The 26,451-nt window shown below is 44.7% G+C and overlaps 1 protein-coding gene across 1 annotated transcript; it reads right to left on the bottom strand.

The window, feature by feature from the left end:
- Positions 1-915: 915 nt before the first annotated feature.
- LOC138643620 (probable G-protein coupled receptor 141) lies at positions 916-25,989 on the bottom strand. Its single transcript, XM_069732479.1, has 2 exons — positions 25,932-25,989; positions 916-2,836 (listed from the first exon to the last, which is right to left on the bottom strand). The coding sequence occupies exons 1-2, from the start codon at positions 25,954-25,956 to the stop codon at positions 1,941-1,943; spliced, it is 921 nt and encodes a 306-aa protein (XP_069588580.1). The 5' UTR covers positions 25,957-25,989; the 3' UTR covers positions 916-1,940.
- Positions 25,990-26,451: the final 462 nt, after the last annotated feature.

Here is a 26,451-nt window from a genome sequence, read left to right as displayed (position 1 = left end):
TATTTTAAATTTTTTCCCATTTACAGTATTTACCAATTGGGTTATTTTTTTTTTATATAGATTGAACGTTTTTAGATATGTTTTTATTTTTTTTTATATCTTTATTTTTAAAGAAAGAAAGGGTGATTAAAATTTTTATGTGCGTTTCATTTTTTCATATTTTTATTTATCTTATTTTTTTATTATTTTTATTCTTTAGAAATGTCAGTTAGTCTCTTAAGGGTGCTTGATCCTGCAATAGATCGGTTACTTGTACTATATACCGCAATACCCTAGTATAGCTGTATATAGTAAAACTCACAGTCTTCTTCGAAACCCAGCAATTAAAGAACTCCATTTGGCTGAAGATAAACAGTTCTACAATATTTTCTATGGTCTTTTCACTGTTTTTTAACAGTTACAGTGGCATGTAAAAGTTAGGACACCCTTGGTCAAAATTACTGTTATTGTGATCAGTTAAGCAAGTTAAAGATGAAATGATCTCTAAAAGGGCTAATGTTAAAGATGTCACATTTCCTCTGTATTTTAGGCACAATATATATATATATATATATATATATATATATATATATATATATAGATATATCTATATATATAATTGTCTAAGGGTTTTTCCGTCTGTCTGTCTTTCTGTCTGTCTGTCTGTCTTTCTGTCTGTCTGTCTGTCCTGGAAATCCCGCCTCTCTGATTGGTCGAGGCCGCCAGGCCTCAACCAATCAGAGACCGGCACAGCATCGACGTAGAAATCCCACGTCTCTGATTGGTCGAGGCCGCCAGGCCTCGACCAATCAGCAACGGGCACAGCGACGATGATGTCATAAAGGACATAGACATCCCGCGTCTCTGATTCAGCGACGGGCACAGTATCGACGTAGATGTCATAATCGTTGCCATGGCGATGATGATGTCATAAAGGTTGCCTCGACCAATCAGCGACGGGCACAGTCTGCCGCGAATTCTGGAATCATCATTGTCCATATACTACGGGGACATGCAAATTCTAGAATACCTGATGCGTTAGAATCGGGCCACAATCTAGTATATATATATACCAATACCTCGACCAATCAGCAACGGGCACAGCGACGATGATGTCATAAAGGACGTAGAAATCCCACGTTTCTGATTCAGCGATGGGCACAGTATCGACGTAGATGTCATAATGGTTGCCATGGCAACGATGATGTCATAAAGGTTTCCTCGAACAATCAGCGACAGCACAGTCTGCCGCAAATTCTGGAATCATCATTGTCCATATACTACGGGGACATGCATATTCTAGAATACCCGATGCGTTAGAATCGGGCCACAATCTAGTATATATATATATATATAGTCATTTTTTGCATTTTTTGTTGGTTCTATGAATTACTCATTTCCCTAGACTATATAAAACACCCAAAAAAAAGCAATATTTCGGATCTTACAAGAAACACTATAAAATGCTTAAATGCTTGTAAAAAACACTATGAAAAAATGTACATTTTAAATTCATTGTAGTTTTTACAAGTAGAGCCCCGAAGTTGGAAACACATATCTAGTTTTTATAACAGTTTTCATGCCGTTTTGTCAGCCGAAACCAGAAAAAGATCCAAAAGGTGAAACGTATAAAGAATAGATTGATGCTTCTCCTTTTTTGTATCTACTGTGTTTGCATTAACAAAATGACATGAAAAATTTCCCCAAAGGCGACATGAATGATTCCAGCTTAATGGAACTTTTCATCTAATATGCAAGCTTAGATTTAGCAGTACTTGTTATATTAAAGGTGTATAACTTTCTACATTTTACTTATTATCTTCATTTTTACTAGGTAAAACTCTATGTCAGATGTTTACAAGAAACTCAGTTTTCAAGAAAACAGGAAATTGGCCAAAGTTATGTTGTCAACTGATTGCACTGATGTAACATCAACATAGAATCTTTCATGGACATTTTGTTCAGCATGTCATGTGCTTACACACTTTTTGGAAATAGGTTTGTACCGCAAATGACAGTAGATCCAAACAGCTAAGTGCTGTTATACCTAGAAAAATTTCATTGTAATAGAAACATTCAGTGGCATGTTTTAAGTAATAAATCCGGAACATGTGATAGGGAAAGAAGCAAGTGATCATGACCAAAATGAAAAATAAACTTTTTAGCTGAACCCAGAACTCTTGATGATCTAACGCTGAACGTTTCAGTTTCCTCAAGATCTTCACAATGATGAAAATTTGCACAATTAGAAGAATACATACAACAAGGAACATAACGGCAACTACAATATAGTTTAAGACAAATACAAAACGTCTCTCAATTTCTTTATGGAAAGAAAAACACTGGTCAGAATTATATTTGTTTTTATCTGTACCGTATTGGAGGATAAACACAGGCAAAACAACTAACAATAAAATAACCCATACAGCGGCACTGGCCACCACAGAGTGCATTTTTCTGTAGAACTCAATCTTGTCTCTCTGCTTGAAGTAACTTATATATCTGATTAAGAGCAAAGCAACGTAAAATGTAAATGAGAGATACATGTGGATATGTATCATAGAGCTTATGAACCTGCAAAACTCAAATGAAAATATCCATTGATTCTGAATGTAATAGGTTATCCGAAAGGGAACAGTCAGGATAAAGATGCCATGAATTACCAGCAGGTTGATGATTACAGTGATGGTCACAGAACGAGTGTTGGTTCTACATAAGAGCAATACCATTATAATGATTCCAATTGTCCCACCAATAAGTACTGCAATGTAGAGACCGATCAGGATGCCAGTTGCAACATCACGTGGTATGAAACAGAGTGTCTCGTTGGTCGCGTTTACTGTGTTCATCATCATGTCTATAAGAAAAACAAAATATTATCAGTATAAATTTTTGTTACTATGCCCAACAAAAGTAGTGTACTCATGTTAAATATTACAGTAAAAGAGAGAGAAAAAAGGCAAAAAGTACAATCTTCTTAGAAAAATGAGACTCAGACAAAACAAACCTCACTATTATATTCAGTACTTACATATCTTTAAGGGTGGTTTCACACTTGCGTTTTTGTCTGCAGCGTTTTTTTTTTTAAAAAACGCATGTGTTTTTTTTTCCTATATTTAACATTGAAAACGCATGCGTTTTTTTGTGTACGCGTTTGGTCGCGTTTTTTGACGCATGCTTTTTTTTACTGCATGCGTTCATTTTCTGAAATGCTACTTGTAGTATTTTTAGAAGCGTTTTTTGGACCAAAAAAAAAACGCATGCGTTTTCATGCGTTTTTTTTGGGTCAAAAAATACATTGGACTCAATGGGGACGCATGCGTTTTTTGGTGCATGCGTTTTTGCGGTAAAAAACGCATGCGTTTTTTTATTAAAAAACCAGAAAACACACTGATATGCCACCCCCCAACATAAAGGTGATAAAGGGAACCTAACCCTACCCCTAACCCTACCCCTAACCCTAACCCTACCTCTAACCCTAACCCTAAGGGATCCTAACCCTACCCCTAACCCTACCCCTAACCCTAAGGGATCCTAACCCTAACCCTACCCCTAACCCTACCCCTAACCCTAAGGGATCCTAACCCTAACCCTACCCCTAACCCTACCCCTAACCCTACCCCTAACCCTAACCCTACCCCTAACCCTAAGGGATCCTAACCCTAACCCTAACCCTACCCCTAACCCTAACCATAAAGAAATTAGGGTTAGGGTTAGGGTTAGGATCCCTTAGGGTCAGGGGTAGGGTTAGGGTTAGGGGTAGGGTTAGGGGTAGGGTTAGAGGTAGGATCCCTTAGGGTTAGGGTTAGGGGTAGGGTTAGGGGTAGGATCCCTTTAGGGTTAGGGTTAGGGTTATGATCCCTACCCCTAACCCTACACCTACCCCTAACTATTTCTGTTTATAGTGGGTTTCTAACTTTATTTTGATGATTGGCAACTGTCACACATTTCTCAGCATGCGTGTAAAAAACGCAAACGCATGTAAAAACGCATGTAAACGCATCAAAAAGCCGCATTTTTTTCACCACATGCAAAAACGCATGCGTCAAAAAAACGCAGCGTTTACACGCGTTTACATGCGTTTTTTCACCATGCGTTTTTTTGCGTTTTTTACCGCAAAAACGCACCCGAAAAAACGCCAATGTGAAACCAGCCTTATTGACTGTTAAACTGTAAAGCGCTGCGGAATATGTTGGCGCTATATAAATAAAGATTATTATTATTATTGACTACTAAAGATTACTATTGAGCTATCTCTTCATAACCTAATGTACGCTACTGGTATGCAAATGCTATTCGTGGAGAAACGGGTCAGTGGGTGCCCTAGTCCACTAGCCGAAACTGCATGGACCAGGGCTCATTCCACCAAATGCCCAATCTCCTTTTACCATGGCATAATACTACTCAGAAAATACAGGCTGTGGGTAAAACAGTGTGGCAATACTTTACTGAAAGTGGCACGCAATGTGAGGAGGTAACGACAAGTTTAGGAAGCTGACAGTCCATTGAGGTACAAAACATTTCCTTGGAGCCAGATGACTGGTGGGTCCCAATCCTGGCTTTTTCAAACATATCATGGGGCTTAGGTAACCGATGGGTCCAAATCCTGACTACCCAAAACTAGGGTTGAGCGAAACGAATCGGACAAATTCAAAAGTCGCCGACTTTCGGCAAAGTCGGGTTTCGTGAAACCCGACCCGATCCTAGTGTGGGATCGGCCATGAGGTCGGCGATCTTCGCACCAAAGTCATGTTTTGTATGACGCTTTCAGCGCCATTTCTCATCTAATGAAGGAGGACGCAGAGTGTGGGCAGCGTGATGACATAGGTCTCGGTCCCCACCATCATAGAGAAGGGCATTACAGTGATTGGCTTGCTTTCTGCAGCGTCACAGGGGCTATAAAGGGGCGTGCACGCCGACCGCCATCTTACTTCTGCCGATCTTAGCATAGGGAGAGGTTGCTGCAGCTTCATCAGAAGAAGGGATATAGTTACGGAGGGAAGATTAACCCCCAAACTGCTTGTGCTGTAGCGATTTCCACTGTCCAACACCACCTTTTCTTTGCAGGGACAGTGGAGTTTATTTTTTTGTGCATCAGCTCTGTAGCTTATTAGGCTGCCTATAAGGTTTGTACGCCGCTGTGCAAACCAACTGCTTTTTTAAAAGCAAAAATCCTCTTGCTCCTTTCTGCACAGTTCTCTTGTTTCTTTGTCCACACTTTTGTGTGCAGCAGTCCTTTTTATTGCTGCCATACTTCTCCTGAGATCATTGTAGGGAGATTGAAATTGTACTACAGCCCTTGTATTTTTTTATATATCTGCCAGCCACGTTCTGCCACTTACATTGTGTAGTGTAATACACTACGCCTGAGTTTTGTTGCAGTCTCCCCCAAATAAAAGGGAGATTTAAATTGGCACTAAGTGGATCTATGTCACAGTTCTGTTAGTTTGTCATACATCTTCCAGCCACATCCTGCCACTTACATTGTGTAGTGTAATACACTGGGCCTGAGTTTTGTTGCAGTCTCCCCCAAATAAAAGGGAGATTTAAATTGGCACTAAGTGAATCTACGTCACAATTCTATTAGTTTGTCGTACATCTTCCAGCCACGTTCTGCCACTTACATTGTGTAGTGTAATACACTGGGCCTGAGTTTTGTTGTAGTCTCCCCCAAATAAAAGGGAGATTTAAATTGGCACTAAGTGGATCTACGTCACAATTCTATTAGTTTGTCGTACATCTTCCAGCCACGTTCTGCCACTTACATTGTGTAGTGTAATACACTGGGCCTGAGATTTGTTGCAGTCTCCCGCAAATAAAAGGGAGATTTAAATTGGCACTAAGTGGATCTACGTCACAGTTCGGTTAGTTTGTCGTACATCTTCCAGCCACGTTCTGACACTTACATTGTGTAGTGTAATACACTGGGCCTGAGTTTTGTTGCAGTCTCCCGCAAATAAAAGGGAGATTTAAATTGGCACTAAGTGGATCTACGTCACAGTTCTGTTAGTTTGTCGTACATCTTCCAGCCACGTTCTGCCACTTACGTTGTGTAGTGTAATAAACTACGCCTGAGCTTTGTTGCAGTCTCCCCCTCAAAAAAAAGGGAAATTTAAATTCTCCACAAGTTTATATACACCTTCTACCTTGTCTCACAGTACCATATAACGGTTGTTATTTTGGTTAGATTTTTCCAAAAATGAGGAAGTCTGGAGGAAGAGGCCGTGGGCAGGCGTTGCCAGCTGGTACTGATGGTGGTGGTGGTGGTGGCGGAGCATTTGGTGGTAGTGGGAAAAGCAAAATAGCACTAAAGGCTCGAGATGTTGAGCCAGCTTCATCGTCTGGCTAAACAAGGCCTCGAAGGCTCCCTTATCTGGGAGTAGGAAAACAGGTTTTAAAGCCGGAGCAGCAGGAAAACGTTTTGGCTTTCCTTGCTGACTCAGCCTCTAGCTTTCGCCTCGTCTTCAGAAGGTTCGAAATCTAAAAGCAGCGAGTTGTTAGTGGATGCTCCCGGTCAGGAACAAGTTGCTTCCTTGTGTTCTTCACCCAAACCAAAAGTGAAGGATGCGGCAGGCGAAACTACAGTTTACTCCATGGAGCTCTTTACACATACCGTGCCTTGGTTAGAGAGGGAAATTGTTAAAAGCCCATTACAAGATAAATCAGACATGGAGTGCACAGATGCACAGCCACAGCTAGATTATTATGCTGTTCCATTGACTCAGATCACTACATTGCCCTCGCAGTGTACTGAGCCAGAATCTGACCCTGATGAGACTATGGTGCCCTGTCACGAACGCTATAGCACCTTACACGGTGACCCAGAGGAAGGTGCACATGAAATTGAAGAGGAGGTAATAGATGACCCAGTTGTTGACCCAGATCGGCAGCCATTGGGGGAAGAGGGTGCCGCTGCCAGTAGCTCAGAAGCGGAGGAGGATGATCTGCAGCAGCCATCTACATTGCAACAGCTTTCATCTGGCAGGCCCGTATCTGGCCAAAATGTTTGTCAAAACCAAAAACAGTTTTAGGACAGCGTGGCCATCCGGTGAAAGTAGCACAGCGTGCAATGCCTTCAACGGTAATCCATAGTAGAAAGAGTGCAGTGAGGGAATTTTTTAACCAAGATCCGAATGATCAGTGCAAAGTTATCTGTAACAAGTGCTCAAAGACCTTTAGCAGAGGGAAGAATCTCCTAAATTTAAATACAACGTGCATGCGTAGCCATTTAACCAGCATGCACTTGCAAGCCTGGACTAACTAACAAGCGTCCAGTACCGTTGGTGCACCTGCTCAGAATGAAGGTAGTCAGCAACGCTACATTGCTTCCCTCACAGTAAGGCCACCGGTTAGGACACCACCAGAAGCAAATGTGGAGGAATCGTCGCAAGACCAAAGCAGTCAGGGAATCACAAGGTTCTTGGTAGGAAACACTGTAGGTAGGCCAACATCAAGAATACAATCACCAACCCTCTCTCAATCTGCCATGTCCACCACCACCCCCGCTAGTTCCACCATATGCAGCTCTCCAGTCCAGCTCACCCTACAAGAGACTCTCATTAGGAAAAGAAAGTACTCATCCTGTCATCCGCGTACACAGGGTTTGAACGCCCACATTGCTAGACTAATCTCGTTAGAGATGATGCCCTACCGGTTGGTTGAAAGCAAAGCTTTCAAAGCCCTGATGCCCTATGCAGTACCACGCTATAACCTACCCAGTTGACACTTCTTTGCGAGAAAAGCCATCCCAGCCCTCCACCAGCATGTCAAAGACCGCATTGCCCATGCACTGAGGCAATCAGTCAGTAGAAAGGTGCACCTCACAACAGATGCATGGACCAGTAGGCATGGCCAGGGACGTTACGTGTCCATCACGGCACACTGGTTAATGTTGTGGATGCAGGGTCCACAGGGGACAGCCATAGTTGGACAGTTCTGCCTAGCCCATGGTCTAGGAAACAGTTTGCTGTAGGCGTTCGCCACCCCTCCTCCTCCAGAAGTGAAAGCTCATCCACAGAGCACAGTCGCACAACCACTCCATCCGCAGCTGCCAGTGTTGCACACGAGGTGTCCCATTATGGAACAGCTAGTGGTAAGCGTCAGCAGGCTGTGCTACAAATGAAGTGTTTGGGCGACAACAGACACACTGTGGAAGTACTGGCCGAGTACTTGCAGCAAGAAACTCAGTCATGGCTGGGCAGTGTACGTCTTGAGGCAGGCAAGGTAGTTAGTGATAACGGAAGGAATTTTATGGCTGCCATAGCCCTTTCAGAACTGAAACACATTCCTTGCCTGGCTCACACCTTGAACCTGGTGGTGCAGTGCTTCCTGAAAAATTATCCGGAGTTACCAGCCCTGCTCCTGAAGGTGCGACGACTTTGCTCGCACATCTGCCGGTCACCCGTACACTCCAGCCGTATGCAGAACCATCAACGATCGCTGAATCTTCCCCAGCACTGCCTAATAATCGACATTGCAACAAGGTGGAACTCCACACTGCACATGCTTCAGAGGCTGTGCGAACAGAGGCGTGCTGTCATTTATTTGTGGGAGGATACACATACACGGGCAGGCAGTTGGATGGCAGACATGGAGTTGTCTGGTGTGCAGTGGTCGAAGCTCCAAGACCTCTGTCAAGTCCTTCAGTGTTTTGAGGAATGCACACAGCTAGTAAGTGCAGACGACGCCATCATAAGCATGAGCATCCCACTAATGCGTCTGCTGATGCAAAGTTTGACGCACATCAAGGAGCAGGCGTCTGCAGCCGAGGATGAGGGAAGCCTTGATGACAGTCAGCCATTGTCTGGTCAGGGAACTCTCCTGGACGAGGTGGCGGATGAAGAGGAGGAGGAGGATGATGGGGATGAATATTTATGGGAGGAGGATGCTTCTCAGGGGGCAATAGAAACTGGTGGCATTGCAAGGTCAGGTACAGTGTTTTTGCGGGCCACAAGTGATGTTGATTTGCAAGAAAGTGCTCCTCAACCCAGCACAAGCAGTGAATTGAGACCTGGAACATTGGCCCACATGGCAGAGTATGCCTTGCGTATCCTAAAACGGGACCCCCGCATTATCAAAATGATGTCTGATGACGATTACTCGTTGGCCTGCCTCCTGGATCTACGATAAAAAGGAAAATTACAAAATATCATGCCACATGAGAACCTGGAGCAAATATTGGCTACCAAACAAGCAACTCTTGTAGACCGTTTGGTTCAGGCATTCCAAGCACACAGAGGTGGTGATAGTTCTCACACGAGCTGTAGGGGGCAACATGGCAGAGGTGTTAGAGGTGCACAAATCCGAAGTGGCGTTGGACAGAGGGGTTTTATGACCAGGTTGTGGAGTTATTTCGCAATGACCGCAGACACGACAGGTACTGCTGCATCAATTCAAAGTGACAGGAGACAGCATTTGTCCAGTATGGTTACCAACTATTTCTCCTCCCTTATCGATGTTCTCCCTCACAGGTCATTCCCCTTTGATAACTGGGCATCTAAAATAGACACCTGGCCTGAATTGGCAGAATATGCATTACAGGAGCTCGCTTGGCCAGCTGCTAGTGTGCTATCAGAAAGAGTCTTCAGTGCTGCTGGTTCAATACTGACCAAAAAAAGGACACATCTGGCTACCCGAAATATTGATGATCTAACCTTCATTAAAATGAACCAATCATGGATTTCAAATTATTTTGCCCCACCTTCCCCTGCTGACAAGTAGCTTGCCTTAAAAATGTCTTGCTTTTGGCCTCCTCTTACTGACTGCTCCAATTCCTCCATTTGCAGCTGCTGAATGTCCACCATAGGCCATTGTTATACCTCCCTAAATGGGCTGACTCCCTCCACAGAGCAGTGGTCACCACTTGGCGCAAGCAGCCGTGCGAGTTCCGTTTGCCTGGACAGGTGGGTGTGCCCACTCTTGTGCGACGGCACTGGCACAGGGTCCCTCATAGTACAATGAAGTGTCTCTGATGGTGGTGGTGCACAACCAACATCAGACACACCGTCGTAATATGAGGGGCCCTGTGCCAGTACCGCCGCCCATGAGAGAGTGTTCCCCCCCAGCTCGAACAGTGCTCTACCACTTGCAAAACTTACCTCTCCCTGCTCCACCACTGTGTAATCTGTGCTGTTAAATCCTTCAATGGCACTGCCAATACAAATTTGTTGAAATGATAGATGATAGTAAATATATACAGGGGCCTTGGCCTCCATTTAGACCAGTTAATACTTTGCGCCAACTACCACTGTCTACTGCTCAGCAGAGGAGCCCACCCCTGTACCTAGCTATGCCACCAGTTTATTTATGAACATTTTTTGGGCTGACATTTAGCCCACTTTATTATTTTGGACTACTAACTGTGTGAGCCACTTACTACAGTAGTCCTCCACTGAAAAAAGCAATGTCGCCTGTGTACTCCTCTTACCTATTTTGAACTGCATTTAGCCTACTTTTTTATTTTAGGCCTACTCAGTCTGTTTGAGCCACTTATTACAGTTGTCCTCCACTGAACAAAACAATGCCACCTGTGTACTCCTCTTACCAATTTTGAACTGCATGTAGCCTACTTACTTACTTGGGCCTAGTAACTGTGTGAGCCTCTCATAACAGTTGTCCTCTTCCGCTGAACAAAGCTATGCCGCCTGTGTACTCCTGCTAGCAATTTTGAACTGCATTTAGCCTACTTTTTTATTTTAGGCCTACTCAGTCTGTCTGAGCCACTTATTACAGTTGTAGTCCACTGAACAAAGCAATGCCACCTGTGTACTCCTCTTACAACTTTTGAACTGCATTTAGCCTACTTACTTACTTGGGCCTAGTAACTGTGTGAGCCTCTCATTACAGTTGTCCTCCTCCGCTGAACAAAGCTATGCTGCCTGTGTACTCCTCTTACCAATTTCCATTTTTAGAGACGGGCTCAGCCTACGTTAGTGAATACTCATTTTATGAAAGATACACCCTGGATCAAGAAGTGTTCAATATTGCGTATCATACCATTGCGGTTGTATACTTTGAAATATTATTATTATTTTTATTTATTTATAAAGTACATGAATTCCATGGTGCTGTACATGTGAAGGGGTAACATACAAACTTATAGATATTGTTTACAGCAAACAAATTTACGATGACAGACTGGTACAGAGGGGAGAGGACCATGTTCTTGCGGACTTACATTCTATGGGATAATGGGGAAGAGACAGAAGGTCGATGGTGCAACAGCTCTGGTGGTGGTGAGGAAGCAGAATGGTTATTGCAGGCTGTAAGCTTTCTTGAAGAGATGGGTTTTGACGTTCCGTCTGGTGGATAATCGGACGAGTTGAGGCATGGAATTTCAGAGGATGGGGGATATTCGATAGAAATCTTGGAGGTCGTTGTGTGAGGAACAAATAAGTGTGGAGGAGAGTAGGAGGTCTTGGGAGGATCGAAGATTACGTGAGGGAAGATATTTGGAGATTAGTTTAGAGATATAGGGAGGGGACAGGCTGTGGATGGCTTTGTAGGTCAGTGTTAGTAGTTTGATCTGGATTTGTTGGGGAATTGGGAGCCAGTGGAGGGATTTGCAGAGGGGAGAAGCAGGGGAGTAGTGAGGAGAGAGGTGGATTAGTTGGGCAGCAGAGTTGAGGACAGACTGGAGTGGTGCAAGAGAGTTAGCGGGGAGACCACAGAGGAGGGTGTTGCAGTAATCAAGGCAGTAGATGTTGAGGACATGCACAAGAGTTTTAGTAGATTGAGGGCTGAGGAAGGGACGGATTCTGGAAATATTTTTGAGTTGGAGGTGACAGGAGGTGGCAAGTGTTTGGAAGTGCGGTTTGAAGGACAGAGCAGAGTAGATAGTTACTCCGAGGCAGTGGATTTAAGATGCAGGAGAGTGCATGATGCCATTTAGCATAATAGATAGGTCGGGTAGGGGAGATACGCGAGATGGAGTAAAGATGATCTGTTCGGTTTTGTCTACATTGAGTTTTAGGATGCGAGAGGTAAAGAAGGAGGATATGGCTGATAGACGCTCCAGGATTCTGGATAGCAGAGAGGTGACATCTGGGCCAGAGAGGTAGATCTGAATGTCATCTGCATACAGGTAGTACTGGAAGCCATGGGACTTTATGAGTTGTCCTAGGCCAAGGGTATAGAAGGAAAAGAGTAGGGGCACCAGGACAGAGCCTTGAGGGACTCCAACATAGAGAGGGCGGGATGAGGAGGTAGTGGAGGAGTGGGAAAGGTATGAGGCAATCCAGGACAGGGCAAGGTCTTTGATGCCAAAGGAAGAAAGAATCTGTAACAGTAGGCAGTGGTCGACTGTGTCGAAGGCAGAGGTCAGGTCAAGAAGGAGGAGGATGGAGAACTGTCTGTTAGCTTTGGCTGTGAGTCATTAGTAATTTTGGTCAGGGCAGTTTCGGTGGAGTGGTGGTGGCAGAAGCCAGATTGGAGGTTGTCAAGAGGTAGATGGGAGGAAAGTTGAGCATGGACATGCTGCTCAAGAAGTTTGGAAAAAACGGGAGCAGTGATATGGGGCGATAGCTGGGCTTAGCAGTTGGGTCAAGGTTAGGTTTTTTGAGGATGGGTGTGATGGGGGCATGTTTGAAGGCAGAGGGGAAGGTACCAGAAGATAGGGATAGGTTGAAGAGATGGGTTAGGACTGGAATAAGCATGTTAGTGAGGTTGGGGAGCAGATGGGAAGTGATGGGGTCAAGTGCACAGGTGGTGAGGTGTGATTTAGAAAGGAAGTGAGTAAGCTCTCCTTCAGTGATGTTCGAGAGGGAGGTTATAAAGAAAAGGGCAGAGGTCTGGTATATGGAGTGGTTGGGGTGGTGGAACAGTAAAGGTTTGCCTTGTTTGGTCGATCTTATTTTTGAAGTAGGTGGCAAAGTCCTCGGCAGAGATTAGAGGAGTTTGAGGAGGCAATGGTGGGCATAGGAGAGAGTTGAATGTGTTGAGCAGTTTTTTGAGGGGGTAGGATAATGAAGATACAAGGTTTGTGAAATAGGTCTGCTTAGGGATAATTTGAAGGCAAGTGTAGCTTGTTTGAAAGCGGTGAAGTCGTCTGGCAGGCATGTTTTCTTCCAACACCGCTCCTTGAACCTGGGTGCTTGTCGAAGTTTTTTTAGTGAGGTTGTTGTGCCAGAATTGCTTATTGATTTGTTACACTTTGCCATGAATTAAGGTACCGTCACACTAAGCGATGCTGCAGCGATACCGACAACGATGTCGATCGCTGCAGCGTCGCTGTTTGGTCGCTGGAGAGCTGTCACACAGACAGCTCTCCAGCGACCAACGATCCCGAGGTCCCCGGTAACCAGGGTAAACATCGGGTTACTAAGCGCAGGGCCGCGCTTAGTAACCCGATGTTTACCCTGGTTACCAGCGTAAACGTTAAAAAAACAAACACTACATACTTACCTTCAGCTGTCTGTCCTCCGGCGCTCTGCTTTCCTCTGCACTGTCAGCGCCGGTCAGCCGGAAAGCAGAGCGGTGACGTCACCGCTGTGCTTTCCAGCTGGCTGGCGCTGACACAGGATGCAGGAGGAGTGCAGAGAAGCACTGCGCCGGGGACAGACAGCTGAAGGTAAGTATTTAGTGTTTGTTTTTTTAACGTTTACGCTGGTAACCAGGGTAAACATCGGGTTACTAAGCGCGGCCCTGCGCTTAGTAACCCGATGTTTACCCTGGTTACCAGTGAAGACATCGCTGGATCGGTGTCACACACGCCGATCCAGCGATGTCAGCGGGAAGTCCAGCGACGAAATAAAGTTCTGGACTTTCCTCAGCGACCAACGATCTCCCAGCAGGGGCCTGATCGTTGGTCGCTGTCACACATAACGATTTCCTTAACGATATCGTTGCTACGTCACAAAAAGCAACGATATCGTTAACGATATCGTTATGTGTGACGGTACCTTTAGAGGGGTGATTGAGTCTATGGCTGATGTGAGGGTAGCGTTATAGAAAGCGGTTGCACTGTCCGTGTCTTGGAGTGAAGATATGGAGGACAGAAGTAGAAGAGATTCTGATAGTCTGTGAATGTCTAGGTGTGCGGGGGTTTCTGCAAGGATGTGCTAGTGGCTGGACATGGGCGGTGGGTGAGGAGGACGAGGTCTGCTGATACCCCAATGCTGAGCCACTGCTGCCATATGTGTCTCTATTACTGCACCTATTGTTTGGTACTGTGTGCCCTCTAATTGTCCTCCTAATAAATCCCTAGATTTACCTTTCATTGCACTTGTAAAGTATGATGTCAACAAAAGTGCCCCACAAACACTAATTCCTCCACAGTACCCGCCACACACAGTATGATGACGCTACTGTACCCCACCCTGCAACTAACCCAGAAAAGTATGGCAACCCCAACACACTATGCTCCCCCATCTATGACTCCCACACAGCCCTCCATGTAGTATAATGGCCCCACACCTATTCACACTGTATATTGCCTCTACATAGTATAATGGACCCTGCACAAACTTTCGCACTGTGTAATAGTTTGCATACAGTTTAAAGACTTCCACATAAGCCTCCAAATATTTTAATAGCCCCACATAGTCCTCCATACAGCATAATGCACCCCATGTCACATACAGTACAATGCATCCCCCATGTCCCATACAGTACAATGCATCCCTCCATGGTCCATACAGTATAATGCATCCCCCATGGTCCATACAGTATAATGCATCCCCCATGGTCCATACAGTATAATGAGTCCCCTCATGGTCCATACAGCATAATCCCCCCCTCCTGATACTCACATCATAATGCATCCACTCATGGTCCATACAGTATAATGCACCCCCTGGTCCTCACAGCAAAATGCATCCCCTCATGGTCCATACAGCATAATGCAATCTGTTATGGCTGGCAATCAGGCAACACAGGGTGCAGTAATCAGCGCACATACAGAGATCTGGCAATAACCAAAAACAATAGGACGAGCTCTGAGACGTGGAATCTCTGTAGACTGCAGTACCTGATCTATCCTCACACAACTATAAGCAGCAGTGGATTGCGCCTATCACTACCTATGCAACTCGGCACTGCCTGAGGAGCTGACTAGCCTGAAGATAGAAATACAAGCCTGACTTACCTCAGAGAAATACCCCAAAGGAATAGGCAGCCCCCCACATATAATGACTGTTAGCAAGATGAAAAGACAAACGTAGGAATGAAATAGATTCAGCAAAGTGAGGCCCGATATTCTAGACAGAGCGAGGATAGCAAAGAGAACTATGCAGTCTACAAAAAACCCTAAAACGAAAACCACGCAAAGGGGCAAAAAGACCCACCGTGCCGAACTAACAGCACGGCGGTGCACCCCTTTGCTTCTCAGAGCTTCCAGCAAAAGTTAATAGCAAGCTGGACAGAAAAAACAGAAAACAAACTAGAAGCACTTATCTAGCAGAGCAGCAGGCCCAAGGAAAGATGCAGTAGCTCAGATCCAACACTGGAACATTGACAAGGAGCAAGGAAGACAGACTCAGGTGGAGCTAAATAGCAAGGCAGCCAACGAGCTCACCAAAACACCTGAGGGAGGAAGCCCAGAGACTGCAATACCACTTGTGACCACAGAAGTGAACTCAGCCACAGAATTCACAACAGTACCCCCCCCTTGAGGAGGGGTCACCGAACCCTCACCAGAACCCCCAGGCCGACCAGGATGAGCCACATGAAAGGCACGAACAAGTTCTGGGGCATGGACATCAGAGGCAAAAACCCAGGAATTATCTTCCTGAGCATAACCCTTCCATTTGACCAGATACTGGAGTTTCCGTCTAGAGACACGAGAATCCAAAATCTTCTCCACAATATACTCCAATTCCCCCTCCACCAAAACAGGGGCAGGAGGCTCCACAGATGGAACCATAGGTGCCACGTATCTCCTCAACAACGACCTATGGAATACATTATGTATGGAAAAGGAGTCTGGGAGGGTCAAACGAAAAGACACCGGATTGAGAATCTCAGAAATCCTATACGGACCAATAAAACGAGGTTTAAATTTAGGAGAGGAAACCTTCATAGGAATATGACGAGAAGATAACCAAACCAGATCCCCAACACGAAGTCGGGGTCCCACACGGCGTCTGCGATTAGCGAAAAGCTGAGCCTTCTCCTGGGACAAGGTCAAATTGTCCACTACCTGAGTCCAGATCTGCTGCAACCTGTCCACCACAGAATCCACACCAGGACAGTCCGAAGACTCAACCTGTCCTGAAGAGAAACGAGGATGGAACCCAGAATTGCAGAAAAATGGAGAGACCAAGGTAGCCGAGCTGGCCCGATTATTAAGGGCGAACTCAGCCAACGGCAAAAATGACACCCAATCATCCTGGTCAGCGGAAACAAAACATCTCAGATATGTTTCCAAGGTCTGATTGGTTCGTTCGGTCTGGCCATTAGTCTGAGGATGGAAGGCCGAGGAGAAAGATAGGTCAATGCCCATCCTACCACAAAAGGCTCGCCAGAACCTCGAGACAAACTGGGAACCTCTGTCAGAAACAATATTCTCAGGAATGCCATGTAAACGAACCACATGCTGGAAGAACAAAGGCACCAAATCAGAGGAGGAAGGCAATTTAACCAAGGGCACCAGATGGACCATTTTAGAAAAGCGATCACAGACCACCCAAATGACCGACATTTTTTGAGAAACGGGAAGGTCAGAAATGAAATCCATCGAAATATGTGTCCAAGGCCTCTTCGGGACCGGCAAGGGCAAAAGCAACCCACTGGCACGTGAACAGCAGGGCTTAGCCCTAGCACAAATTCCACAGGACTGCACAAAAGCACGCACATCCCATGACAGAGATGGCCACCAGAAGGATCTAGCAACCAACTCCCTGGTACCAAAGATTCCTGGATGACCGGCCAGCACCGAACAATGAAGTTCAGAGATAACTTTACTAGTCCACCTATCAGGGACGAACAGTTTCTCGGCCGGACAACGATCAGGTTTATTAGCCTGAAATTTCTGCAACACTCTCCGCAAATCAGGGGAGATGGCAGACACAATGACTCCTTCCTTGAGGATACTCGCCGGCTCAGATAACCCCGGAGAGTCGGGCACAAAACTCCTAGACAGAGCATCCGCCTTCACATTTTTAGAGCCCGGAAGGTATGAAATCACAAAATCAAAACGAGCAAAAAATAACGACCAACGGGCCTGTCTAGGATTCAAGCGCTTGGCAGACTCAAGATAAGTAAGGTTCTTATGATCAGTCAAAACCACCACGCGATGCTTAGCACCCTCAAGCCAATGACGCCACTCCTCGAATGCCCACTTCATGGCCAGCAACTCTCGGTTGCCCACATCATAATTACGCTCAGCAGCAGAAAATTTCCTGGAAAAGAAAGCACATGGTTTGAACACTGAGCAACCAGAACCTCTCTGTGACAAAACCGCCCCTGCACCAATCTCAGAAGCATCAACCTCGACCTGGAACGGAAGAGAAACATCAGGTTGACACAACACAGGGGCACAGCAAAAACGATGCTTCAACTCCTGAAAAGCTTCCACGGCAGCAGAAGACCAATTAACCAAATCAGCACCCTTCTTGGTCAAATCGGTCAATGGTCTGGCAATGCTAGAAAAATTACAGATGAAGCGACGATAAAAATTAGCAAAGCCCAGGAATTTCTGCAGACTTTTTAGAGATGTCGGCTGAGTCCAATCCTGGATGGCCTGAACCTTAACCGGATCCATCTCGATAGTAGAAGGGGAAAAGATGAACCCCAAAAATGAAACTTTCTGCACACCGAAGAGACACTTTGATCCCTTCACGAACAAGGAATTAGCACGCAGTACCTGGAAAACCATTCTGACTTGCTTCACATGAGACTCCCAATCATCTGAGAAGATCAAAATGTCATCCAAGTAAACAATCAAGAATTTATCCAGATACTCACGGAAAATGTCATGCATAAAAGACTGAAAAACAGATGGAGCATTGGCAAGTCCGAACGGCATCACCAGATACTCAAAATGACCCTCGGGCGTATTAAATGCCGTTTTCCATTCATCTCCCTGCCTGATTCTCACCAGATTATACGCACCACGAAGATCAATCTTAGTAAACCAACTAGCCCCCTTAATCCGAGCAAACAAGTCAGAAATCAATGGCAAGGGATACTGAAACTTAACAGTGATCTTATTAAGAAGGCGGTAATCAATACACGGTCTTAGCGAACCATCCTTCTTGGCTACAAAAAAGAACCCTGCTCCCAATGGTGACGACGATGGGCGAATATGTCCCTTCTCCAGGGACTCCTTCACATAACTGCGCATAGCGGTGTGTTCAGGTACGGACAAATTAAATAAACGACCCTTAGGGAATTTACTACCAGGAATCAAATCGATAGCACAATCACAATTCCTATGCGGAGGTAGGGCATCAGACTTGGACTCTTCAAATACATCCTGAAAGTCCGACAAGAACTCTGGGATGTCAGAAGGAATGGATGACGAAATAGACAAAAATGGAACATCACCATGTACTCCCTGACAACCCCAGCTGGTTACCGACATAGAGTTCCAATCCAATACTGGATTATGGGTTTGTAGCCATGGCAACCCCAACACGACCACATCATGCAAATTATGCAGTACCAGAAAGCGAATAACTTCCTGATGTGCAGGAGCCATGCACATGGTCAGCTGGGCCCAGTACTGAGGCTTATTCTTGGCCAAAGGTGTAGCATCAATTCCTCTCAATGGAATAGGACACCGCAAAGGCTCCAAGAAAAATCCACAACGTTTAGCATAATCCAAATCCATCAGATTCAGGGCAGCGCCTGAATCCACAAACGCCATGACAGAATACGATGACAAAGAGCACATTAAGGTAATGGACAAAAGGAATTTGGACTGTACAGTACCAATAACGGCAGAGCTATCGAACCGCCTAGTGCGTTTAGGACAATTAGAAATAGCATGAGTAGAATCACCACAATAGAAACACAGTCTGTTCAGACGTCTGTGTTCTTGCCGTTCTACTTTAGTCATAGTCCTGTCGCACTGCATAGGCTCAGGTTTACTCTCAGACAATACCGCCAGATGGTGCACAGATTTACGCTCGCGCAAGTGACGACCGATCTGAATGGCCAAGGACATAGACTCATTCAAACCAGCAGGCATAGGAAATCCCACCATTACATCCTTAAGAGCTTCAGAGAGACCCTTTCTGAACAAAGCCGCTAGTGCAGATTCATTCCACAGAGTGAGTACTGACCACTTCCTAAATTTCTGACAATATACTTCTACATCATCCTGACCCTGGCATAAAGCCAGCAGATTTTTCTCAGCCTGATCCACTGAATTAGGCTCATCGTAAAGCAATCCCAGCGCCTGGAAAAATGCATCAACATTACTCAGTGCAGAATCTCCTGGTGCAAGAGAAAACGCCCAGTCCTGTGGGTCGCCGCGCAAAAAAGAAATAATAATCAAAACCTGTTGAATAGGATTACCAGAAGAATGAGGTTTCAAGGCCAAAAATAGCTTACAATTATTTCTGAAGCTCAGGAACTTAGTTCTGTCACCAAAAAACAAATCAGGAATCGGAATTCTTGGTTCTAGCATCGATTTCTGATCAATAGTATCTTGAATCTTTTGTACATTTACAACGAGATTATCCATTGAGGAGCACAGAGCCTGAATATCCATGTCCACAGCTGTGTCCTGAAGCACTCTAATGTCTAGGGGAAAAAAAAGACTGAAGACAGAGCTAAGAAAAAAAAAATGATGTCAGGATTTCTTTTTTCCCTCTATTGGGAATCATTGGTGTGGCTCCTTGTACTGTTATGGCTGGCAATCAGGCAACACAGCGTGCAGTAATCAGCGCACATACAGAGATCTGGCAATAACCAAAAACAATAGGACGAGCTCTGAGACGTGGAATCTCTGTAGACTGCAGTACCTGATCTATCCTCACACAACTATAAGCAGCAGTGGATTGCGCCTATCACTACCTATGCAACTCGGCACTGCCTGAGGAGCTGACTAGCCTGAAGATAGAAATACAAGCCTGACTTACCTCAGAGAAATACCCCAAAGGAATAGGCAGCCCCCCACATATAATGACTGTTAGCAAGATGAAAAGACAAACGTAGGAATGAAATAGATTCAGCAAAGTGAGGCCCGATATTCTAGACAGAGCGAGGATAGCAAAGAGAACTATGCAGTCTACAAAAAACCCTAAAACGAAAACCACGCAAAGGGGCAAAAAGACCCACCGTGCCGAACTAACAGCACGGCGGTGCACCCCTTTGCTTCTCAGAGCTTCCAGCAAAAGTTAATAGCAAGCTGGACAGAAAAAACAGAAAACAAACTAGAAGCACTTATCTAGCAGAGCAGCAGGCCCAAGGAAAGATGCAGTAGCTCAGATCCAACACTGGAACATTGACAAGGAGCAAGGAAGACAGACTCAGGTGGAGCTAAATAGCAAGGCAGCCAACGAGCTCACCAAAACACCTGAGGGAGGAAGCCCAGAGACTGCAATACCACTTGTGACCACAGAAGTGAACTCAGCCACAGAATTCACAACAGCAATCCCCCATGGTCCACACAGTATAATGCATCCCCCATGGTCAATTCAACAAAATGCATCCCCACATGGTCCATATAGCACAATGCATCCCCCCATGGTCCATACAGCATAATGCATCCCCCCATGGTCCATACAGTATAATGCATCCCCTCTGGTCCTCACAGAATAATGCATCCCCACATGGACCACACAGCATAATGCATCCCCCCATGGTCCATACAGCATAAGGCATTCCCCCATGGTCCATACAGCATAATGCATCCCTACATGGTCCGTACAGCATAATGCATCCCCCATGGTCCATTCAGCATAATGCACCCCCCCATGGGTCATACAGTATAATACACCTTCCTCCATGGTCAATACAGTATAATACACTCCCCCATGGTTCATACTTTATAAAGCACCCCCCATGGTCCATACAGTATAATATATCACCCCCATGGCCCATACAGAATAATACACCCCCATTGGTCCATACAGTGTAATACACCCCCATTAATCCATACAGTGTAATACACCCCCCATGGTCAATGCAGTATAAAGCACCCCCCTCATTGTCCATACAGTATAATACATCCCTCCCATGGTCCATACAGTATAATACACCCCCCCATGGTCCATACAGTATAATACTCCCCCCATAGTCCATACTGTATAAAGCATCCACCATTGTCTATACAGTATGATACATCTTCTTCTTCTTTGTTTGATAGCTTGTGACTATCCATCATCCTCTTGATTACATACCAGAGGTTTTCAATGGTGTTCAGGTCTGGAGATTGGGCTGCCCATGACAGGGTTTTGATGTGGTGGTCTCTTAATTTTTGCCAGAGCTGTATATTGTAGGGGTTTCAGCTCTCTAGTAGCCACTTAGACATGCAGAGGCACAGGGTTTAATATCAAAATAAAGTAAAGTTGTCCTTCATAAACTTTGTAGCTCCAAAAGAAAAACATCCGTTCGTCAGCACAAATAAATTACAAAACAGTCCTTTCTTTTTGGTAAGCCAAAACAAATAACGGTCTCATCAACTTGCTGTCACAGGCAGTTCTCAGTCTCTAAAGCCTCTTTCACACGTCTGTGTCTTCAGTACGTGTAGTGACAGCTTTCACATGTACCGGGGACACTGTCACAAGTAGACCTATTCAAATGAATGGGTCGGTGCACATGTCAGTGTGTTTCCACAGACCGTGTGTCCCACACGTAGACATGTTGATTTTTTACCATCAGCATGGGCCACAAAACGTCCTGCACATGTGCACACAAACACACATGGATGCTATCCGTGTGACACGTATCGACGCAGGGGAAGAAGCACTACACTAAGCGCTATCCCCTGGCGCCGGTTGCTGAACATGGCGCCGGGGAAAATTCTCACGGTGATCTGCTGTGAAGACACTGAGCTTGAACTGCGGTGACCTCATCACTGGCATTTTCCCACGGTCTTGGGGTCACCACAGTTCAGCCCGACTGGAAACGCAGCCCCACTGACCGGCGGTAACCTCGATGATGTCACTGAAGGTCAATGATGCTGCACTCGCAGCAGCTCATTCACCAGTGGTTCTCAGCCTGGACAGTCACATCTTGGCACTCTCCAGGTTGAAAACTATTTAGCCCCCAGACATGAATTACGGCATGGGACAGAAGGACAGATAGGTGAGGGATATTGTTGTTTTTCTATTTTTGTTTTATTACAGGAGAACGAGGGCTTCAGTGAAATTAGGCGTTAGGTGAGTATGACTGTTATTTTTAAATAAAAAAGGAAAATTGTGTTATGTTTTATTTCTAATAAAATACTTTATTCTGGCTGTGTCTTTATTTACCATATATCTATAGGATTAGCTGTCTTATAGATGCCTCTCCATTACTTAGCTGTGGGCTTGATGTCATGTGACAATACAAAGGTGACATCAACCCCACAAATATGAACCTCACTTGCCACCACTACAGGGCAAGTGGGAAGAGCCAGATAAAGCACCAGAATTTGTGCATCTAATAGATGCACCATTTCTGGGCAGCTGCAGGCTATTTTTAGGCTGCGGGGCCTATATTAATGGCCCCTTACCAGCCTGAGAATTATAGCCCCCAGCTGTCAGCTTTAGCAAGGATGGTTGTGAGAAATGGGGGGGACCCCACGCCGTTTATTTAAATTAACGTGAGAAAACTGTCTAAAATCCACCATGGTCGGTCTCTTTCCAGCTCCAGAAGAGGTAAGGAAGCGCACATAGCTAGTAGAAGACGAGGTGCAAGCTGAACCAGTATATTGTAGAAGGAAAATTAAACAGCTGCACTCTCGATTTGTGTTGCTAGTGAATCATTTAATGCTCAGAATTTCTTGACACCATATAACTTGATAAATGCATAAGGTATGGAATCAAGTAGCATGCGTGCATGACGATTCGACCCTTTGACAGGTCTTTTTCAAACGACGCTGAAAAAGTAAGTGAACATATATCAATAACATGGTATACACGGTGTGAAATATTTAAAACCAGAATAACATGTTCAAGAGAATTAAGATAAAAAAATTAATACAGACTTTGATAAAATGATATAAGTTGGCAATATTCAGTTAGCATACGAAAGGTTACTGAGAAAGGTTAGTTGGAGAGGAAGGGGTCGAGGGGGGGAAAAAAGGGAGGAAAGGAGCTTGCAGAAAGGGAAAGGAAGAGAGCAATCATATAGTACTGACCTAGCTGTAGATTTAAAGTGGCCCATGTGGTAATTGTATGCAGGTTGGGTGCTATAGATCAGCTCAAACAGTAAGGGGAATAGATTAGAGCAACAAGGATAAATGGCTAAGGTAGAATGTGTCGTTTAGTACAGATAAGTAGTTTACGTTTGAGCCCATTGTTGTCCCCCATACTTGTAAATAAAATTGATCCCCAAAGAGGAAATAATTGTCATGAAGACCTATAGTTAAGGTACCGTCACATTAAGCGACGCTGCAGCGATATAGACAATGAGCCGATCGCTGCAGTGTCGCTGTTTAGGTCACTAGGAGACGTCAAACACAGGCAACAGCTGAACGATGCAGGAGCAATCCAGTGACGTACTTATCGTTCTCGCTGGTTGTTAGCTCCATGAAAAACCATTGCAGGCATCATTGCTTTTGCTGTCAAACATGACGAATCACGCCGACGTGACGACCAAATAAAGTTCTGGACTTCTAGCTACGACCAGCGATGTCACAGCGGGATCCTGATCGCTGCTGCGTGTCAAACACAACGAGATCGCTATCCAGGACGCTGCAACGTCACGGATCGCTGTCGTTCTCGTTGGAAAGTTGCTCAGTGTGAAGGTACCTTTAGTAATTCCATGGAAAGTTCCATTGCATTCTAAGAGAGTTTTGATTTAGTGATAAGGTTATGGACTACAGAGTGGCCTAAGTAGTGTTGGATTGACGTGTAAAGACTGTTAATGTCAAAGGTGACAAGTAAGCTGTTCCATGACATGCTTGAGATTTGACGAATTTTCTGGAAAAAATGCCCAGTGTCAAGGATGAATGAACGGGTTCTCTTAATCATGGGTGTGAGAATCTTTTTAAAAAAATAGATAGGGGTGACAGGACGGAATCTGTTGAAGCCACGATTGGGCCACCAGGGGGGTTGGCGAATATCTTGTGAATCTTTGGTAAGATGTAGAAAATCGGTGTAATCGGATGCAGATTAGTCAGAAAAGTGACTGTTTTTTTTATCAATGGTCCTAAGTGCTAAGTGTTTTTGGAGAGTCGGAGAGTCTGTTCAATTTTAGATTTAATGCCAATAAGGGGATCCCTGTTGATTTTTTTTATAGGTAGATGTATCACAAAGTAAGTGAGAAATCTCTGTCAGACATTGTGTGCGATCTAGCACCACGATAGCCCCACCCTTGTCTGCTTGTTTAATGATAATGTCTCTATTATTTTTGAGGGAATCATTCCAGCAGCACCGGGTCCTACTGCGCATGCGCCGCCACCTCATGCTTCGCTCTCATACCAAGCCTCTACTCCAGCATCCAGCAGCGCTGGGTCCCATTGTGCATGCGCCGCGATTCCACGCCTCCCTCTCATACCAAGCTTCTACTCCAGCAGCATTAGGTCCCACTGCGCATGTGCCGCCACTCCATGCCTCGCTCTCATTTTACAGCAGCCACTTCTGGCTTCATACACCAGAACTTCACCGCTAGGTTCCTATTTAAACACCCACTACCACAAATGTCTCCACATCACCATAACAGCGCTGCAATATGCGCTCGAGGACACCTTCTGCTATCTTATTGGTAAGTGTACTAACGCTTCCTATTACTTGTGCCCTCATTTTCCAACAGAGCTGGGGACTTAACTACTTATCTGTACTATATGGCACATTCTACCTTAACCATTTATCCTTGTTGCTCTAATCTATTCCCCTTACTGTTTCAGCTGATCTATAGCACCCAACCTGCATACAATTACCACATGGGCCACATTGAATCTACAGCAAGGTCAGTACTATATGATTGCTCTCCTCCTTTCCTTTTCTGCAAGCTCCTTTCCTCCCTTTCTCCCCCCTCCACCCCATCCTCTCCAGCTAACCTTTCTCAGTAACCTTTCGTATGTTAACTGAATATTGCCAACTTATATCATTTTATCAAAGTCTGTATTAGTTTTTTAATCTTAATTCTTTTGAACATGTTATACTGGTTTTATATATGTCACACCGTGTATACCGTGTTATTGATATATGTTCACTTACTTTTTCAGCGTCGTTTGAAAAAGACCTGTCAAAGGGTCATAACGTCATGCACCCACGCTACTTTATTCTATACCTTATGCATTTATCAAGTCATATGGTGTCAAGAAATTCTGAGCATTAAATGATTCACTAGCAACACAAATTGAGAGTGCAGCTGTTTAATTTTCCTTCTTTCCAGCTCCAGCACAGCACCATCTGCTGAGCTATATCCAGTTGCCTATTATTAGGCCTGTAAGACCTGGACTGGAGTATGGGAGCAACCTATCCCACCCAGGCTCTTTTCAGAGAGAAAGAGAGAGAGCATATATACACTTTTATATATTGTACATTTAGTCTCTTCATTAATTATTCACATGTAATGCAGTATTTAAACTATGTATGTTGTTATTGAAGATTGTGTAAAGTAATATAAAATAGTAATACACGAGCAACATGCACCCACAAATATCTTTTTTATGTTCCCCATTTTCATGAAAAATTAGTAACCCAAACCAAATTAAGAGCTGCAGCAAATCAAAGCCTACAGAAAGCTAAGCAGCTTATCCTGTGTTGTAGCCTTAAGTTATGTGATCTAATAATCATACACAGACTATGTTTTGTCTTACAGAAATTGTCTGCAATATTTGTAAAGGTGCACCAATATCTATGCCAATGAAGTGTAATGATAAAAGACCAGTAAAAGCAATGCAAAATACTTACTTCTTTGATCAATGGTCCCAGCCATTCACAAGAGCAGGCATATAACAGCAAAGTTTTCATGAACTGTTTCTGCTACTTCCTTAAAACTTACAGTTTACCACATGATGACCACTCCTGTAATTACGTCTGAAGATGGAACACAAATGAGAACACGCTGCTTTACTTCTCCAAAAACTATTGTGTGAGTGCAAGTTTAATGAAGACATTTTCAGAGAGAAACCATTTTATGTGACCACTTTACTTGTATTTTCTGTGTACGTGTTTAATTACATTGTCTGAAATATTACATTACTTCCAAAACTTTTTTTGACAAGGTGTTAGTAGTTGAGATTCCTCTGCTGCACAGGGGGAATCTTGATCCGTGTCTGCTGCGGTCTCCCATTCTGCATCGGCCACAGTGCAGCCTGCTCGGCGGAGACATCGCTCCCAGCGTCTCACTGAGACTGATACTGTGCAAAGGGTTACTGCTGCCTCTCCAGGCTCTGCTATTGTACCCTGCACTGATCTGCGGCGAGCAGGC

This window comes from Ranitomeya imitator, chromosome 6, assembly GCF_032444005.1.
Source record: "Ranitomeya imitator isolate aRanImi1 chromosome 6, aRanImi1.pri, whole genome shotgun sequence".
NCBI classification, from domain to species: Eukaryota; Metazoa; Chordata; class Amphibia; order Anura; family Dendrobatidae; genus Ranitomeya; species Ranitomeya imitator.
The sequence above is the reverse complement of the archived record's forward strand: the minus strand, read 5'-3'. Positions and strand labels throughout refer to the sequence as shown.

Coding starts and splice junctions, on each gene's coding strand:
- LOC138643620 (XM_069732479.1), bottom strand. CDS start 25,956: ATGGCTGGGACCATTGATCAAAGAA. Junction 2,837..25,931: donor TGGGACCATTGATCAAAGAA/GTAAGTATTTTG, acceptor TTTTTCTTATAG/ACATGATGATGAACACAGTA.